The sequence below is a fragment of the Pipistrellus kuhlii genome, unplaced genomic scaffold (genome assembly GCF_014108245.1).
Source record: "Pipistrellus kuhlii isolate mPipKuh1 unplaced genomic scaffold, mPipKuh1.p scaffold_m20_p_23, whole genome shotgun sequence".
Lineage (NCBI taxonomy): Eukaryota > Metazoa > Chordata > Mammalia > Chiroptera > Vespertilionidae > Pipistrellus > Pipistrellus kuhlii.
The window spans coordinates 5,452,402-5,472,059 of NW_023425522.1; the positions used below are offsets into that span (position 1 = coordinate 5,452,402).

A 19,658-nucleotide genomic window follows, 5' to 3' on the forward strand; every position below is an offset into this window, starting at 1 on the left:
AGCCAACATTATACTCAATTAGCAAAAGCTAAAACCATTTCCCTTAAGAACAGGAACAAGAGAGGGATGTCTGCTTTCATCACTCTTATTCTACCTAGTACTGCAGTCTTAGACACAGAGATCAGACAAGAAGAAAAAATAAAAGGTACCCAAATTGGAAAGGAGGAAGGCAAGCTGCCATTGACCTTATCTCCCTCTTCTAGGGCCCAGCTGGATAATCCAGGGCAATCTCACCTCAAGATCTTTAATTTAATCACACCAATGAAGTCACTTTTTCCACATGAATTAAAATTCTCAGCCTCCAGAGATTAGAGCGTGAATATCTTTGAGGGTGGAGGAGGCATTTATTCTAGCAAATAAGAGCATTTCTCTTTTGCCCAGAGAAATATTTGCACATATGCAATAAAGATGTGTGCACAAGGATATTTGTATTGAGGAAAAAGAACCTAATTAATCACTCAACAATAGCTAAATTAAATACAGTACAATTATACCACGAAGCAGTATGAAGCATTAAGTAAACTTTCAATGCATGTACTGGCATGAAATACTCCTATTTCATGAGGAAAAGTAAGTTGACATTATAAGGAGGGGCAGAAATAGACTTTAGTTATGAGTACAAGAAATACAGAGTTTATTCTTGTATTGTTATTTATTAATTACTAGAAGCCTGGTGCACAAAATTTGTGCATGGGGGATGTCTCTCAGCTCAGCCTCCACTCTTTTGCAATCCGGGACCCTTTGGACATCCCTCTCACAATCCTGGACATTGACTCCTAACTGCTCACCTGCCTGCCTGCCTGATCACCTCTAACTACTCTGCCTGCCTGCCTAATTTCTCCTAACGACTCGCCTGTCTGCCTAATTACCCTAACCCCTCTGCTTGCCTGATCACTCCTAACTGCCTCTGCCTGCCTGCCTGATTGTCCCTAACCACTCTGCATGCCTGCCTGATCACCCCTAACCGCCTCTGCCTCTGCTCCCACCACAGCTTTATCCGGAAGGCTATCCAGAATGATGATTGGAAGGTTGTTCGGCTGTCAGGCCTAATTGGCATATTACACTTTTATTATTATATTCAATAGATAGTATTATTTTCCATATGAACAACTATAAACCTACTTTTGCCCCACCCTGTACATTTATATTTAAAATATGATATATTTTTTGTGTGCATTTGTATAAATATAAATACACAGAGCAGAACTTCTCTCTTAGGAGAGTGAAAAAGAGGGTGATTATATATTTTATGCCATTTGAATTATTTTTAACAACACAAATGTCATTATATATTGTTTATATAATAAAAAATAAGCTCACTGTAGGAAATACAAAGGAAATAAATAAAAAAAATTCCCAATAACTTTGTAGGGTGAAAAAGAGGCCATGAAATTGTAAGCAGAGCTGTTTCTTAACTAGGCAGGAAAAGTTTTATTGGATTTATTTCAGTTTAGCCATAAAAGTGAAATAAAACTGCCAAAGCAGAAACTGAAAATGTGCACAGACTCACTACCAAGCTCTGATTTGCAGGTTTCCCTTGTATTAACTAAAGATTCATTGTTAACTTGGAAAATGATGAGAAAACAGGGGAGTGGTTCTTAAATACCAGAGTCCTATGAATGCAGACAGCTCGAGGGAACTTGAGGGACCCTTGAGTTCATGAAGCAATACTTCCCTTATTACATGTGGTCCAGTCCCATCTATCCCACTTCAGCAGTGGGTGAAATGGGTGAAGGGTCAAAAGGTTATAAGATTAATAAGTCCTGGGAAAGAAATGTACAGCATGATGATTATAGTTAGCAATACTAAGTTGTATTTTTAAAGTTGCTAAGAGAGCAGATCTTAAAAGATTCTTATCCAAAAATACCTCCAAAAAAACCCCCACTGTAACTATGTGTGGTGGATGGGTTAGCTAGACTTATTGCAATCATTATTTTGCAATAAAAACAAACATCAAATTTAGTTTGTACAACTAAAACTAATATATAATAATATCATACATCAACTGTATCTGAGTTTAAAAAATGCTATTTGAGATCCATCAATGAGTTGTAACCTGTGGACTGTAAACACCAGTCCACAGGTCCTTAGCGATAAATGAGGCTGCTAATGGTCCTCCTGATCCACCTGGAGGGACTCATCTCCACATCAACTTCCAAGGAGCCCATGGTGACCCTGCCTCAGACACACCTCACTCTTTCCTGCAGCCATGTCTTTGCAAACGTGACTCCTCTCCTGGATGCTCTTTTCTAGTAAAATGCACACCCTGTGGTCATGAAGGGTTTTCTCTTGCTTCATTCTACCTGCCAGGCAGTCAGCTGTGCCCTCCTCTGTGCTCTCAAGCCTTTGGGAATGAAAAAGTTTCATTTCCGTTAATGTAATACATGCACAGAATGTACAAACTCTAAGAAAGCTACAAGGCTTAAAGCACAGGCCACTTCACTCCAACTCCAGCTCTCCCAAACCCACCTCTCACAGTTTCTCCCAGCATTAATTCTGCATCTCACTCTTTATCCATAAACAACATGCTTATGCTGCTATGTTTTTTCGATTTAAATGCTCTCAAGCGACTTTCTATAAAGTGTGAATATTTAGCTATTTTTACTGCCTTCCTTTCCCTTCTAATTGTTCTCCCCCCACTATCCTATAGAATAAAAGGCTAATATGTTAGTTGACCAAATGGCAGAATGACCAGTCACTATGACATGCATGGACCACCAGGGGGCAGATGCTCAATGAAGGAGCTCTGCCCTGGTGGTCAGTGTGCTCCTACAGGGGGGAGCACCGCTCAGCTAGAAGCCGGGCTCACAGCTGGCGAGTGCAACAGTGGTGGCGAAAGCCTCTCCTGCCTCCAAGGCAGTGCTAAGGATGTCTGACTGCTGGCTTAGGCCCACAGGGAAGTGGAGGAATCTGCTGCCGTGAGGGTGGGCAGGCACCACAGACACATCCTACCTTATTGAGGGTGTTGAGAGCTGCCTGGGCTGCTGTGAGCGCGGGCTCTGCTTTGGCCAGGTCTTCTTCACAGTCCTTCTGCTTCTGCTGCACCTCCAGCATGATGAGGGCCACCTTCTGCTCCTCCTTGTCCGCCATGGCTTTCTCTCGGCTCACCTTGTCGGTCTCTACACCCACCTCCTGGATCAGCTTGTCTGCATCTTCGTTCTTCTGCTTCAGCTCCACTTCCTGAGCGGCCAGCTTGGCTTTCAGATCATCCACCTGCAGCGGAGAAGAACCAGGTTTATTGGGAGTTGAGGGACTTGGTTCACAGCCCTGGTTATCTGATCCTGCAGAGCAGGGAAGAATGCCGACTCCTGATGAGGAGGTATAAAGCTAAGCTCTTAGCTGGGACCAAGCTCCCAGACCCGGGGAAGGAAAGGAACCTACCGTCAGTGTGGTGGAAGGTTCTAAGCAACACACACTGTCACTAGCCTTTCTCCTTGATGCCCAAATGACTCGGGCTGCTTCTCACTGACATTGGTGCTTGTGTCTCATAAAAATTCATGTGGCTAACCTAATACCTTGCACATAGTAGGCCCTTAATGAATATGCCATTGTTTAATTGAAATTGGCTATTGTGGTGTATAACAAAAATTTAGGAAGCAATAAAAGGTGAGTGTCTACTGTGTATCCTGAGGGAGTGAATATATGGACAGTGGCCAAACCATATATAAAAGTAGAGCTCTGATCTACACTAGTAGCCACCTGCCCAGGAAACCAACTTAGTACTTCCACTAAAAAGCTCAGGAGGTCAGCCTGCTGTCAGTCAGACACACAAGAAGTCAGACAGCTCTCTAAGTAACCATCCAAAAGACAAACCATCACTTGTGTAACAACTGACCCAGAATGGCCAAGACCATTGATAACTGACAACTTTGTCTCTGTCTCCAACTTAGGACCAGCCAGAGGAAGACAAATGCTCCCAACCTGATGGATCAGACAGGCGCCCCCTTCTAGTCAGCCCGCCTTTACCTGCCCCAGCCAACAACCTCCACCAGGGCATCGCCAGGCCTCCTGTCCCTCCACTGTACTGCTCTTCCACTGCCTCTCCCGCCTGCGGGTCTCAGCCAAAATGCCAATGATGTGGCTGACTCCCTTGCGAGAGCAAGCTCTGAATAAAGAGCCCTTGTTCTCAGTTGATGGGTCTTCGTTTATGTCCACAGCCCAGTTAGAGCAAGCTGAAGTGGGACAGCAAGAGGTTCAATGGTCCAGATGAGCTGGGTTCGCCATCCAGCCTCCACATTTATATGTAGGTTGGAGGCAGTGATGGGAATATCAGCACCCAGGAGACTGTCCATTTCTTGGATCAGTTGGAGAGACAGGAATGGTTTTTTATGTACATTCAGTTCCCTAGAATGTGGTGGTTCCGATGTAGCCCCCAGCTGAGCACCATCAGTGTTGACTGGGAACTAGTTAAAATGCAGAGTCTCGGGCCCACTCGAGGCCTATGGAATCAGGAATTCTGCGGGTGGGGCCCTGTAGCCTGTTTTAACAGACCCTCTGGGTGAGTCAGATGCTCCCCCAGGTTTGAGAATCACTGGCATAGTGTTATGGCCCTTTCGCATGCAGAGAGAGCACGCAGATCTATTTATTTCTGGAAAGCAAAAAGCCACTGTATTTGCAATAGGGCCCATAAATTACACCCAGAAGGACCTCTTGTTTCTCACTTTCCTGCAGTCTATTTCACACAACAACCGAAGATTACTTCAGAGCTCTTAGAACACGGTAAGCAGATTCAACTGCTTTATGATGCAAAATACATAAGGAGAAATATAAAACAGAGGCTTGGGCGTGCCGATAATTCCCTTTTCACGGCAGATCAAAAGAAAAGGAAAAGAAAGCAGAAAAAAATGAATGCTCCTTAATTTTGTGTATTCATGGGGACTGGAGACTTTGCATTAACCCCGGATGGAGGCTTGCTCCCTAGAGCCCGTCCTATATCTCCATGTCAGAAGGTTAATCCATTTCCAGCTCCCGTGGCTCAGCTGCAGAGTTCTTTCCACAAGGACAAAGATGCAATTGTAAATCAAAATGATTGAACCATATAATCACTCCAGTCAGCAAACACAACAGTAACTTTTTGTTCCTTTTTAAATCTTGGGAGATTTGAGAAAATTGAAGTGGTTTTTTTTTTTTTTTTTTCCTTGTTTGTTTTATTGATTGCAGATATGGTTTCTGACCTCAGACCCAAGGTAAGTAATCACCTGCATGTGAATGGGAGCTTTATAGCTCTTAAACGGTGACATGGAGTGACAGGGGGGACCTGTCAGTCAGAATTAGGCCGTTCCCCGCAAAGCTATAGAGAAGGCATAACTCTGGTTCATTTCATGGTCCTTCTGCAACAGAACAGGACATACAATAGAATAGTTTACAGGCCATTTTTCTCCCCTCTTTTCTCTTATTCAGAGCATGGGAGCCATTCTCTAGACCTCTTCTTACTCAGACACCCCACACCTGGGAAGGAAGCATGCCATGAGCACAAAGGGCCCCTTTCCTCAGTCTTGCTAGATCCATGAATATCTTGTGTGGCAAGTGGGGGGATGTTGTCTGAGTGGGGTGATGACAAAATTGGGGTGGGAGACGCTCCCTTCTTCAAGGATCAGGTTCCTTTTGCTACAAAGAGATGTCAAGCTGCCCAGGACCTTCTCCCCGAGGATCTAGAAAAAGGAGAGGGGATCCCAGGACATCCAATAGCGAGAGAGAGAGAGAGAGAGAGAGAGAGAGAGAGAGAGAGAGAGAGAGAGAAATACCTGTGATGAGACAGAATCATTGATTGGCTGCCTCCTGCATGTCCCCTCGCTCCCCTTACAGGGGATGGAGCCCACAACCCAGGTATGTGCCATTGACTGGAATTGAACTAGGGACCCTTTCAGTTGGCAGGCTCTCTATCTACTGAGAAAAAATTGCTAGGGCAGGCTTCTCCTTTTTAAACAGAGACCACCTGGCCGGGAACACAGACGTTTATGCTTTCCTCATTGTCTGTAGAAAATAGAATACTGGGTGCTGTTCTATGGGTATAAGAGCACCTTACCTATTGCTTGCTCCCAGCAAACATCCTCTACACAGACTGATCAGCAACTCTCAGAGCATAAGTTGTAGAATGTTGCTGGTAGGGATGCAGAATGTTCTGAGGGTGACATAGGTGGGGAGGGGGGGCAGAAAGAAGAAAAGGTGGGGGATGTTTAAAGAAAATCTGACAGTACTTCCTTCTGGGATTCTTTCTTATGCTGTTTTCTACATATTCGGAGATTGACAGAAGCAGAAAGTGATTGGGAGAGAAGATGTGACCTTTCTATACAAAGGTGAACACCAGGTAAACTGCTCGGATCTGAGCTGGGATCTGTGTATTTCAATCTTCCCTAAACTGGAACGTTAAAAAAAGGGCTTTGGTCATGACACAAATAGCATCATAGATCATTGTCACATGCCATTTGTTGACATGCCATTCATTTCCAACAGATGTCTCACCAAGTGTGAAGGTAAGTGGGAAAAAACGTCTATATAAATGCAGAACAAGGAAAGCAATGGCATCCAGAAGAACAAGGAGAACGCAGCTCTGAAGATAACCCGATCCTGGATCTGGAAACAACACTGAGGGAGCTGTTTGGCATAATCAGTAGAATGATTTTATGTAATACAGTTGCAGAAAAACAGGCTAAAATAAAAAAGCAATAGAGAAGAAAAAAAACATAAGATAAGGAAGAGCTGTTAGGGTATTAAAAATGCAACAGCATAATTAAAGTCTTCGCTGGAAACACGGGAAGCAGAAGCAATATCACACACTATTAAATTAGGATTGTGGGGAAGAAACCTGCAAAGCTTCCCTGGGAGGTAGAGAAAAAGGCCAAAGGGATGAAAACCATGAGTGAGGACAAAACAGATGTGGGCGCAGGGAATCATCCAGCTAGTCATTGCCCCTCAGGAGAGGCCAGAGCAGACGAACAAAACCGCACAACAGAGGGAATTTTCCACACACGAGAGAGAACACGACTATAGATTGCAAGGGTTCACTGCATCCCGCTAAATCAAGGGTGAGGAGCCCTTTTTTCCTGCTAAGGACCATGTGGATATTTACAACATGTGAGGGCCATACAAAATTATCAACTTAACATTTAGCCTGCTGTGTTTGGTCAAACATTTATGAACTCACCCCTAATGCCTTGGCAGGGCCAGACCAAATGATTTTGTGAGCCTTACAGGGCCCACAGGCTGGACATTCCCCACCCCTGCACTAAATGAACTGAAATCCTTTAGCTATGAATAATAATAATAAAAAAAACTGAAGTGGGGAGAAAGAACAAATCAGAAGAAAGGGTATTCAATACAGCTATCCCAGAAGCAAAGCTCAGAAAATGACAGTAACTGAAGGGCTTAGATAGCTATAGGAACATGTGATGTCCAACAGGTAAAGTGATCACAATTTCAGTTTAATTGTGCAAGTGAATGGAATCTCATCACCACAATGAGAGACCGGTTCTGCTGTGGCTAAACAGATCCCGGAAAGGAGCCATCAAAGATCAGCAGTGTTTGATGGGCAGGGGCAGAGGAGGGGCTAGAGGTGTCCCAGCTCTCCAGGGAAGAGCAGTGTGTTGACTGAAATAAACTTGTTCCATCTGGACAAGTAGAAAATTAGAACAAGGACAAGGCAACAGGGGCCTTTTTTGATGGCCAACCACTTAGAAATATCTGAGGAAATGCAGGAAATGAGACAGGGTTTGTTTGAGAAACTACGTTTCAGTGGCTCTTTGATAGGTAATACCATAGGACAAAAGAAACAAAAGAAAATTGGTAGAACCCTGTAACCATTTCTTTCTTTCTTTTTTTTTTAATTTTTATTGATTTTTCACAGAGAGGAAGGGAGAGGGAGAGAGAGCTAGAAACATCGTTGAGAGAGAAACATTGATTAGCTGCCTCCTGCACACCCCCTACCAGAGCTGTGCCTGCAACCAAGGTACATGCCCTTGACTGGAATTGAACCTGGGACCCTTCAGTCCACAGGCTGACACTCTATCCACTGAGCCAAATCGGTTTCGGCTGTAACCATTTCTTTCAATCATTTCCGTTTGGTTCTGAAGACAAAAGGGAAATAGACTGGTGAGGAAAGCCGTGCAAAAGGAAGAGATGACAAAGAGGAAGAGAGCAGAGGAGCTCTCCGGGATGCCAGTAGCAGGGAGAGGGAGCAGATCAGACCTGAAGGTGAGGATGTGCCCTTCTGTGGGAGAGGTTGACATTCACTCTGGTACTGTTTCTGAGAATGCTGGGGCCTCCAGAAAACCATGACTCACGTTTGGACCTCAAGTGAGGTCCCTCCAGTTCTCTGAAAGAAGCTGCTCCCCCCCAGGGGCAGGAGCGATTGAAAGGCTGTTACTACCTGGGCAGAGGTGCTGTGGAGCTTCAGCAGCCCGTTCTCTAGCCGCTCCGTCTTGGACTTGAGCTCTTTGCCATTCCTGCGCAGCAAGCTCTGGTAGAGTCTGATGAACTCCAGGAACGACTTGGGGGTGGTGTAGTTGTAGCGCTGCTCATTGCTCAGATAAGACTGGGATGTCTGGTTGACACTGGTGTGGACAAAAGCCATGAACTTGCTAATCGACTGCTTGACTGTGGGCTAAAAATCAAAGAGCAGGAAATAAAGAGATCCTCTCTCCATGAAGACTGGGGGTAATCCACCCCTTACTGCTTCCCCACATGGAAAGTTGTTCCCACAACTCTATCTGAGCTTGGACGCTGGAATTCTGAACATGGAATTCCTTGTACCCTAAGGTGGGAAGAATCTGGAGGAGCGTCTCCCTGGCCCTCTCACCTCAATGCTCTCCGTGTTCTGCAAGAAGCGGAGGCTGACAGACTCCAGTGCCTGCTGAGGCCACTCGTGGAACCAGTCGATAGCCGTGCAGTTCACAATGGCGGGGAACTTCCTGCTGCGGACCCTCAGCTTGTTCCCCACAGGGGAGAAGCAGAGAGTCACCTGAGAAGTCAGAAAGATGGGAGAACCAAAAGGTATCAGAGAAGTACTCATGGAGAGACAGATACATCCTGGGATTCTTAATGTCCCAGGAAATGGAGAAACACATCCAACAGAGACAAAAAACTGTAATTGACAGCCAGCTTTTCAAGCCATGGAAGTGGGAAACTTAGACTGTATGAGGCAAGAGGGAGGCCACTGCCCACGAAACAGATGAGAAGGGATCCTTGAAAAGGCTGAGAAGGGCACTGTACCCTCAGCTCCCACTCTCAAGACAATCAGTTGGGACAGCTGTGTCCAGTATATTATGGGGCTTTCATGGACCAGCTCTGGTCCTGTCGACCCTCGGCAGTAAACTCTTCTATACCTTCAGCTGTCGTCGGACCCGATCTATAAAGAATTTCCAGCAGTTCTCTCTGTTGTCAACGAGACCTTGGCTCTTGACTTCATTCCTCACATTGCTTACGATGTTTTCAACTTCATCATCAGAGTAGAGATCTGGGATCTCTCCTGGGAAGAAATGGAGCGCAGATGGACAGTTATGGCATCTGTCTGCACGATACAATTGGACATGGTATTTTTCAATCTTGGGACACAGGTCCTTTGGATTTTAGGCCATGCTCCACCACTTTGGCTGAAGAAACTTTACAGATACTTATCTCCTCCAAACCCAGGCAGGAAAATAACACCTTACAGGATGGAACAGGGTGCATGGTAGCATCTTATCCTGGGTCAGCAGCTAGTAGCCCAAGAATTTTCAGTCGTCTTTTTTTCTTTTCCTTAAAGCTTGTACTTACTAACTACTGTTCTAGAAATTGTGCTGATAAAAAGCTTAATATTTAGCAGGAGAAATAAAATAGATGTAAAGTAGCTATATGACCTCGTTAAAAGGGCCACTTATATATTTAAGTCTATAGATTTAAGAAGAATGAGCTATCACACTATGCTGTACACCTGAAACAAATACAAATTAATATTGAATGTAAACTGTAATTAAAATTAAATTTAAAAATGACCTATCACTTTTTATTAGTGAAAAAGGGGCCAGGACAGGAAATTTAGTGTAAGTCTGACATCTTAACTCAGTGGGGAGAAGATGAACATTCAATACATAGTATTGGGAAAACTGGGATGTAGAAAAAAGTTATGATTGGATCTTTATATTCCACTGGAAACCAGGTTACACCCTAAATGGAATTACGACTCAACTATAAAAAAATAAAATCATAAAAATTATAGAAAAAATGAGGGGAATATTTTACAATCTCTCAGTGGGGAAGAACTTTCTACTATAATTCAACACTGATATTTTTATAAGATAAATTTGGTACTTACAAATTGATAAATTTTACATAAAATTACATAATGAAAACACCATAGGCAAAGTATAACAGCAACAAAAGAAAACCCTCCCAAACAATTAGGAAATATATGCTTTCCTAAGAAGACATACAAGTGGCTAACAGGTACATGAAATGATGCTCAACATCACTAATCCTCAGAAAAATGCAAATCAAACCACAGTGAGATATTACCTGACCCCTATTAGAACAGCTATTATAAAACAAAACAAAAAATAACAGTGTTGATGATAATTTAGGCAGGCGTCTTCAAACTTTTTAAAGTGGGGGCCAGATCACGGTCCCTCAGAGAGCTGGAGGGCCGGACTATATGAACTACTAATTCCTACTGTAACACCTCGGCTGCGCTCACTGCCCAAAAAACCTGGCGGGCCGGATCAGACTCCTCTGCGGGCCGCATGTGGCCCGCGGGCCGTAGTTTGAAGACGCCTGATTTAGAGAAAAGAAAACCCTTGTGCACTGTTAGTGGGATTGTTAACTGGGATGGCCACTATGGAAAACAGTATGCTTCCTCAAATTAAAAACAGAACTATCACATGATCCAGCAAACCCACTTGTGAGTATATATCCAAAGGAAACAAAACCATTATCTTGAAAGGATATCTGATTTCCCTTTCACTGTTGTACTATTCACATCATTGTACTATTATTTACAGTTGCCAAGGCTTGAAATAACCTGTGTTCACTAAAGGATGCATGATTTAAGAAAATACGCTGTATATATGTACATAGAAATATTATTCAGCCTTAAAAAGAAGGAAATCTTATTATTTGCGACAACCTGGATGAAAATAGAGCATATCATGTTAAGTGAAATAAGCCAGAAAGACACATATCACCTGGTATCATTTATATGTGGAATCTCAAAAAGGAAAAAAGAAAAAAAAAGAAAAGAAAAAGAAAAAGTCAAACTCATAGAAACAGAGAATACAAAAGTAGTTGTGGGGGCTGATGGGTGAGGAGAGATTGGTAAAAGGGTTCAAACTTTTATAACTTATAAGATGAATAAGTAAAATAATTTTATAAGTTAAAAGATAAAAAAAGCGAAATCACTTGTGAATAAGTAAAATCCTAAGTCTGACTTATTTGCTTAGCATGATATTTTCAAGGTCTGTTTATGTTGTCGCAAATGTTAGTATTTCATCTTTTCTGATGGCTGAGCAGATTCCATGTGAGACATAAAACTTAAAGCAATGAATGAGCAAACAAGAAAAACAAGAAGACTAAAACTTATAGACACAGATAACACTATAGTGGTTACCAAAGGGAAGGGGTTGGAGGTATAGTAAAGGGTAAAGGGGGTCAAATATAGGGTGATGAAAGATTTGGGTAGTGGGCACACAGATGATGTATCATAGACTTGTCCACTTGAAGCCTGTATAATTTTATTAATCAATGTCATCCCAATAAATTTAATTTAAAAATTAATTAAATAAAAATGCAGTAGAGAAAAAAAGATGAGTAAGGTTTGAAGAGTTAACGTGTAACTTAGTGACTATAGTTGATAACACTGTATTATATAATTGAAATTTGCTAGGAGAGTAGAACTAAAATGTTCTCAACAAAAGAAAGGGAAAAAAAAGAATATGTGGAATCTCAAAAAAAAAAAAAAAAAAAAAAAAGAAAGAAAAGAAAAAGAAAGAAAGAAAGAAAGAAAGAAAGAAAGAAAGAAAGAAAGAAAGAAAGAATTGCCAGGGGCTGAGGGGTGAGGAGAGGTTGGTAAAAGGGTTCAAACTGTTATAAGTTATAAAATGAATAAATAAAATAATTTTATAAGTTAAAAGATAAATAAGTGAAGTCATTTATGAATAAGTAAAATCCTAAGTCTGTCTGACTTATTTGCTTAGCATTATATTCTCAAGGTCTGTTCATGTTGTCGCAAATGTCAGTATTTCATCTTTTCTGATGGCTGAGCAGATTTTTATAGTCACTAAGTTTAATTCAAATTATAGTTAAATAGCTAATCTCCTTAAAATATGAACACACACACACACACACACACACACACACACACTCTCCATGTGTATATAAAAGAAATTCTTCACAAATGAAGGAAAAGATCAATAATTCAACAGAAAGATGGGATAACGAGTATGAAAAGAGGGTTCACAGTACAGAAAGTACAAGTGTTTTTAAACATGAACAAATGCTCATTTGTAGTAACAGAAATGCACATTGAAACTATGCTTAGTTACTTTTTTGTTTGTTCAAGTCATGCAAATGATTGGAAAATATATAGACACTCAACCTCACTCATAATAATATAAATGCATTTTGAAATTACTCCTACTAATACTGTTTTTTTTTTTACCAGACTGTCAAAATATGAAAGTTAATACTATATTAATGAATAATAGATGATGAATAAAAAAATTTTAAAATCCTAACTAAATAAGTAAAACGAAAGCAGGGTATATCCTAGAAATGCAAGGATTGTTAAATATTAGAAAAATAAATGAAAACATTCACTTTATGAATAGATTAAAAAATAAAGCAATATGACCATCAAAATAGACATACACATTTTCTAAAAATTGTTAGCAAACTAGGAATAATTGAAATTTCTCTTAATCTCATAATAGATATTTATCCCAGACCCAAAGCAAACATCATAACCAATGCTGAAAAACTAAAATATTGTCTTTCAAATCAGGAACAAGAGAAGCGTGACATCTCTGTTTTTATCTATTATATGGATGTCCTGAGTTTTTAAAAATGTTAAGAAAAATAAATTAAATGTATAAGAATAGTTAAAAAATAAGGATCATTAAATATGAGAATATACACATAAGCTATCAGAACTCATAAGAATATTCGACAATAAGCCTGCTAGATATAAAATAAAAATTGGAAATAAAATGGCATTTCTGTACTTCAGCAAAACATGTTTTTTAAAAGTTATTTAAAATACCATAAATAAATAAATAAATAAATAAATAAATAAGGTAAGCTGTTATAAATATACAAAAAATGTGCAAGATCTTGATGTAAAAACTATAGCATACTATTAAAGAGAATAAATAAAACCCTAAATAAATGGAGAGAAACACTGTGTTCACGGGTGGGTGATTCAGTATTACCAGTATCATAAAGATGCAATTCCAATAAAAAGATATAGTAGGTTTTGTTTTTGATCTTGACAAGCATATTCTAAACTTTATATGGAAGAGCAAAGGGTGAAAAATGGCCAAGATATTTGTGAGGAAGAACCAGAGGAGGGACTTGCCCCACCAGAAATCAAGTCTCCTCATAAAGCTATGCTATCGTTAAATAGTTAAAATGTGAAGTTGTTGCTGGGGTAAACAGAACAATGAGTGAAACACATAGAAACAGACCCAGATATAAGTAAGAAATTGATATTAAAAACCAGTGTGCAGCCCTAGCTGGTTTGGCTCAGTGGATAGAGCACTGGCTTGAGATTGAAGGTTCCCTGGTTCAATTCCAGTCAAGGCACATGCCTAGGTTGTGGGCTCGATCCCCAATAGGGGGTGGGCAGGAGGCAGCCACTCAATGATTCTCTCATCATTGATGTTTCTCTCTCTCTCTTCCTTTCCCTTCCTTTTTGAAATCAATAAAAATATATTTTAAAAAAACAACAAAACACTCCCCCCCCTCCCCCCCACCCCAGTGTGCAGATAAGGGATGGACTAAATCAATGTGATATTAGGGTATTTCAATATTAATATTAAAAGTTAAAATTAGAATGCAATATGAAAATATATTTCAGGTGAATTAAAGACATGAATATGAAAAGTAAAATTGTAATAATTTTTAAAAAATATATTTTATTGAGTTTTTTCAGAGAGGAAGGGAGAGAGATAGAGAGCTAGAAACGTCAATGAGAGAGAAACATAGACCAGCTGCCTCTTGCACACCCCCTATCGCAACCAAGGTAGTACATGCCCTTGATTGGAATCGAACCCGGGACCTTTCAGTCCGCAGACCGATGCTCTACCACTGAGCCAAACTGGTTTCGGCAGTAAAATAGTAATAATTTAAAAATAAAATACATGAGATTATTTATTTTTTATGGTGTCGGATAGGACAAAGTTTCTGACACAGCACAAGAAGCACAGATGATGAGCTTGAGGGAGGTAAAAAGAGTAAGTTTTACAACATAAACTAAACCAGTGTGATAAGAGTCAGATACAGACTTCAAACTGTATAATGAACAAAGAGATAGTATCCAGAATGTATAAAGAACACTTACAAATCCATAAGAAAAAGACAAAGAATCGAGAGCTAAAGGGGAAATATGTAAGTAGGCAAATCACAGAAGGGGAATAGTCAAGGAACCCTTGAGAAGATGTGCCACGGTCACAAGTCATAAGGGAAAGGCAAGCAATGGTATTTCATTTCAGACCCATTGGCAAAATTTATGCCGGACAAACCAAATGTTAGGGAGCTTAGGGAGAAACAGGTTTTGGTCAAAGAGCATATCTGTATCACTACTCTGGGGAGCAACTTGGCCCTTTGTTGTCAGGTTGAAATGCACAAACCAGATAATTCGGTAATCTAAGTTTTGGGCCCGAGTGTAAAGAAACTTGCACATGCACACCAGAGGTTTCTTCTTTGCAACACTGTCCATAATTGCATGGGTGTTTGTTTTATTATTTTCTGTATATCCAACATATTTTATCAAAGAAATATAGCAAAACATAAATGAAAAAAGTAAATGTGGGTGTGAGGATGTGAAAACTGTGAGGGAGATTCAGAAATGGAAAGGAGAGACAGAATAGAACAAAATTCTGAATCAGAAACCAGGACGTGGGTTCCTAGCTTAGATGGAAGAGTTGGCCATGGAAAGGAGGAAACGGAGAAGAAATGGAGACATACTGGGAGGTATAAGATAGTTGTGTGGCTGATACTGACACAAGTTTTCTCAATAACAGAGATGAGCTTGAGGGAGGTAAGAACAGCTCAGCGTTGCCATAGCTACCATCTGAAACAGTGGGCATGATGAAAGGGTGCATGTGGTTCTCTCTAGGATATTCTATGGGTATCAGAAAAGCTTTCCAGTATAAGGCTTTAGGTGGGCATGGAAACTATGTGGACCTGGAATCACATACAAGCTCCTCCTTAGAGTTCTTCACATTCACGTTTCTTCCTTGCTCCACAACCAACATGGCGTCATAGAAATGTTTGAGGCGGCAGAGCCCCGGGGGCCACCCTCCCCATGATGCTTCCCTGAGGACTGGGTTGAGGGCCTCAAAGATGGGTGGCTTGGCAAAGGCCTGTATCAGAGCAATCAGGAACTATGACTCCCCTCATCACTGAGGCTCTGCACTTCCCAGAACCACTGTGTCTGGAGGAAACTCATGCTAACTCTCTGACAGTGTCTGGCCTACTTAGTTCGACAATGCTAATTCAGCCGGGCATTTACTAAGAGTTTTATACTAATTAGACTTAATCATTTAAAAGGTCCAAATAGAAAAAAAAATTATCATGAAAGTGATCATTTACCTTTCTTCCTTAATTGAGTGAACTTGATTTAATTTCCATTCAGTAAGTTGTTTCATAGCATGCATATAAAACAATCTGTGCTATAACTTATCAAAGTAAATATCTCATTAGTAGAATAACCTATTTCATACTCTTTTGATAAAAAACGGGTCAGAGAAAATTGTGAGGAAAAGAAATAACATTTAGCATGTGTTGGATTCAGTAAGTTCTGGGCAGTCTTTTTTTAAGCATATATTTAAAAAAATATATTTGTATTGATTTCAGGGAGGGAGAGGGAAGGAGAAGAAAAAGAAAAAGGGAGAGGGAGAGGGAGATAAAGAGAAACATTAATAATGAGAGATAATCATTGATTGGTTGACTCCTGCACAACCCTCTACTGGGGATGGAGCCCACAGTTGGGCATTTGCCCGAACTTAGAATCAAACCATGACCTCCTAGCTCAAAGACTGATGCTCATTCACTGATCAACACTGGACAAGCTCCAAGTTCTTTAAAAAGAGAAATACTCCAATAGAATTGGCATAAGCCATTCCCATCAGCTTAGGGGCTGACTGCCTGTAGTGGCTGTCTTTTCTCCTTCGCCTCTCTCACAATCTGCATTTCCTTATCTATTAATATCCTAGAGCCCTCCAGCGAGAAATTGGATTCCTTTCGGTCTTATCATCTCTAATAATAGGTCTGAATTCTTCATCTTTCTCTTATTTAAAATAGGTTTATGCCTTTTTTGTGTTTTATGAATGAGATCATGGATACTGAGGAAGCAAATTAGGGTCTGCCAGCTAACCATGGTCCTCTGCTCTTTTTTGTATGGCATGCAAGCTAATTTTTGATGATGGAAAAAAAAATTGAAGTACTAATATTTAATGACACATGAAAATTACAAAGTTCAAATTTTACTGTTCATAAATAAAGTTTTATTGGCCATTGCCACATTCACTCATTTAGTTGCTATCTGGCTGTTTTCACACTATAGTGAATTGGGTTGAGTAGTCGTGGCAGAAACAGGATGGCCTGAAAAGCTGAAAACATTTACTTTCTGATTCTTTCAGAGAAAGTTTGCTTACTCTGGGTTATGGGAAACCCTCAGTGCCAGAATGTTGAAAGCCTCCAGGCCATTTACAGACCATTCCCATGTTCCTAACTTGGTGGTGTTTGTGACAAGATCTCAAGAACCCAGAAGATGATCACCAGATGGAGGATCTCGGGATGAATACCTTTAAATTGGAAATAAGGTTTGCTTTTTCAGATTTGTTTCCCCAATTTCTCCTGACAGTGTTCCTGTCACTCATTGTGTGATGTAGGTGGCCATGCTGGAGCAGGAAACTGAACTGCCAGAGGGGGTTTTGTGCTGACACAGGCAGAGGCTGTTCAAATATTTGAGAAGTTTCCTCTATTTCTGCCTCCAAATGCTTGCAGGATCCATGGGGTCATTAATGTGCCCTAATGTTTGGTGAGTCAGAGTAATCACCTTCTCTGTGCTAGTCTGGGACTCTCAGGCTACAACTACTTTTGGGTGAGGAGACCCTGAGAGTATAATGTGGTTCAGTTAGTTGGCACTTGGTGACAAAAAGGGCAAAAGAAAGGGTTAGATTCTCTGTGAATTAGTAAGCTTTACACTGGCTTAGTGACTCTGACCCCAACTAGATCGAAACTTTTTCAACAACATTCCCCTGGTCTCAAAGGAGAAAAAGCAAGGGAAAGCAATAACTATCTTAGCACCCAGTCCCTCTCTCTCTGTGGCTGGAAACCTTATCAAAGCACCTGTTCGACAGTAACATCTAATGTGTAAGACAGAATATCATTCTTGTGATGTTGTTCACCTCAGTTTGACAAACACCTCCTGAATACTAATGATGGACCAGGAGATGCATGAGGCACTGTATAAATGATGAAAACAAGAGCATTTCAATTATGTCAGTATTGTTTTATTTCCTAAGCTGGGTGGTAGTTATTTAATCTTTATATTTTGTGTCTCTGGATTATTTTATAACAAAAATGTAATCAACAACAGACAACAGAGTCTCTGCCTTTTATGAGCTTTCACTGTTGTTTTAATGCAATAGTGGTGTGTGCAGCCATTGAGTGCAACAGAAATATGGAAGGATGCTTCTCCTTCCTCAGGGTGACAGTGGGTTGGTGCCGATCCCTAGAGATAACACCCAAGACGAGTCTTGTAATGTGGGTTGAAGTTAATCCAGACAAACAAGGATAAGGGTGTAAGGTTCCAAAGGAAAAGTATGAGTAAGTAGGGATGTCAGGAACAGAGCAGTGTCCTGTCAAGAAGAGAGGAATTAAGAGATCAAAATGGGGGAACAGGAGCTAGGAAGGAGGGGAGGAAGCAGGACAAAGGCGGATTTTTTTTTTTCTGTACAAAAAGATCTTATTTTGCATTTAGTGAGCAACTAATGAAGGAATTCAAGTTTAGATAGATAATTTTGGAAGTAGCAAGGAGAATGGATTCGAGGGAAGATTGCCTGGGAGGCAGGGAGATGAGTTAAAATGAAAGATGGAAAGATCAGTGGTAGCCATGATAGAAAAGATATGGATTCAGAAATGGCCAAGAGGTAAAACTGGTGGCAACTGATGATCTCTTGGATGTAGGTGATGAGTGAGAGGTTAGCAATATAGGAGGATGCACAGAGACATATTAGTAGACTCAAATAACCTGGATGAGAAGTTAGCATCACATGAAGAAAAGAAAAGGCTGATTATTCAAGCATCTTTTTGTATTTCCCTTTTGGCATTTCTGTTTGGCAGCTGGGAAACCAAACAGGTGCTGGTTTAGATGTTCGCTGTCTGTGGTTCGATGATGCATCTAGTGAATAGATGCAGTGAGACCACAGAGTATGTGTGGGAGATCTGGTGCGTGCTTGACAGGAAACCCAGTTCCAGGTACTCATGGGAGAAGAGCAATCCAATGCCATGTCTGTTACAAACATTTCCAGACTCCACATTTTCATGAGATGTGGGCAGACCACTAACATGTCAATCTTGGATTTAGTGTTAAGCACACTGTAGATCTTTACACATTTTATATAACAAAAGGGGATTTGGCTCAAGTATTAAAAAACAGTCTGGTTCAGAGATGGAGAGGCATATGACTTTACAAAAGAGAAGACAGGACTGGATATGACCTATTCCAACAGACCACATAGAGGCTGTGTGATACTCATTTTTGAGCATAGCACATACTGAACATGGAAGCCTGATAAGTGGTTTTGAATATATGATTGGAAAAAGTGATCTAGTTGAGCCAGGAAAGAGAAACCTTCATTTTGGAATAAACAACTAAGCTTTTTGATAAACAAAAGGGAAGTCTAAACATCAAATCCCAAGTAAAATGGAGCATGAAATCTGGCAGTCATGAGAAAAAAAGACACCACACCCGGAGCAGGCTAAGTCTTTTCAGCTGGGACTGCCATAAAATGGGCTTTCTGGAACGATGGAAAGCTGGTTGTATGTGCTGCCCCAGAAAGCCAGGGCATGTTGCCTTGCTGATACTGATTTTGGTTCAAGAGCCAAGAGAGAACAAATTTCATAAGAATTTTATGAATGCCTGGGTTTGATGGCCAGTGTACACTCTTAGAAGTAATTATATTGGAAAATAAGAACAGAGCAAGAATTAAATGTTTCAGATTCAGTAAGGGCAGATATTTCATCCATAGTTTCACCAGCAGGTGCATGACTCCCATTAAGGATTCTGGTAAGCCAAGGGAAGTAATCAAAGATATGCTTTATTTCTTCATTTGCTCTGATTGGGTGGCCACCCTGCCTCCTATACAGTTATGTATCTTTTGCTAATTAAACCAGGAGTTTAAGAACTCTGTGTGTAAGATTTATTTCTGTCTATTTATAATCTGCCTTGGATACAACTGATACAA

The 19,658-nt window shown here is 40.7% G+C and overlaps 1 protein-coding gene and 1 long non-coding RNA gene across 2 annotated transcripts in view; one reads left to right on the top strand and one right to left on the bottom strand.

Moving 5' to 3' along the window:
* Nucleotides 1-19,658, bottom strand: part of DNAH9 (dynein axonemal heavy chain 9) — a 294,112-nt gene that overhangs the window by 85,010 nt on the left and 189,444 nt on the right. The window contains exons 46-49 of the mRNA XM_036451929.2: nucleotides 9,321-9,463; nucleotides 8,795-8,956; nucleotides 8,366-8,599; nucleotides 2,953-3,213 (exon numbers count right to left, since the gene is read on the bottom strand). Of these exons, the coding sequence (XP_036307822.1) occupies nucleotides 2,953-3,213; nucleotides 8,366-8,599; nucleotides 8,795-8,956; nucleotides 9,321-9,463 (800 nt within the window). The remainder of the gene's footprint in view (nucleotides 1-2,952; nucleotides 3,214-8,365; nucleotides 8,600-8,794; nucleotides 8,957-9,320; nucleotides 9,464-19,658) is intronic.
* Nucleotides 12,146-19,658, top strand: part of LOC118726782 — a 14,218-nt gene continuing 6,705 nt past the window's right edge. Inside the window, exons 1-2 of the long non-coding RNA XR_004990397.1 lie at nucleotides 12,146-12,240; nucleotides 17,853-17,859. This is a non-coding gene — a long non-coding RNA (uncharacterized LOC118726782). The remainder of the gene's footprint in view (nucleotides 12,241-17,852; nucleotides 17,860-19,658) is intronic.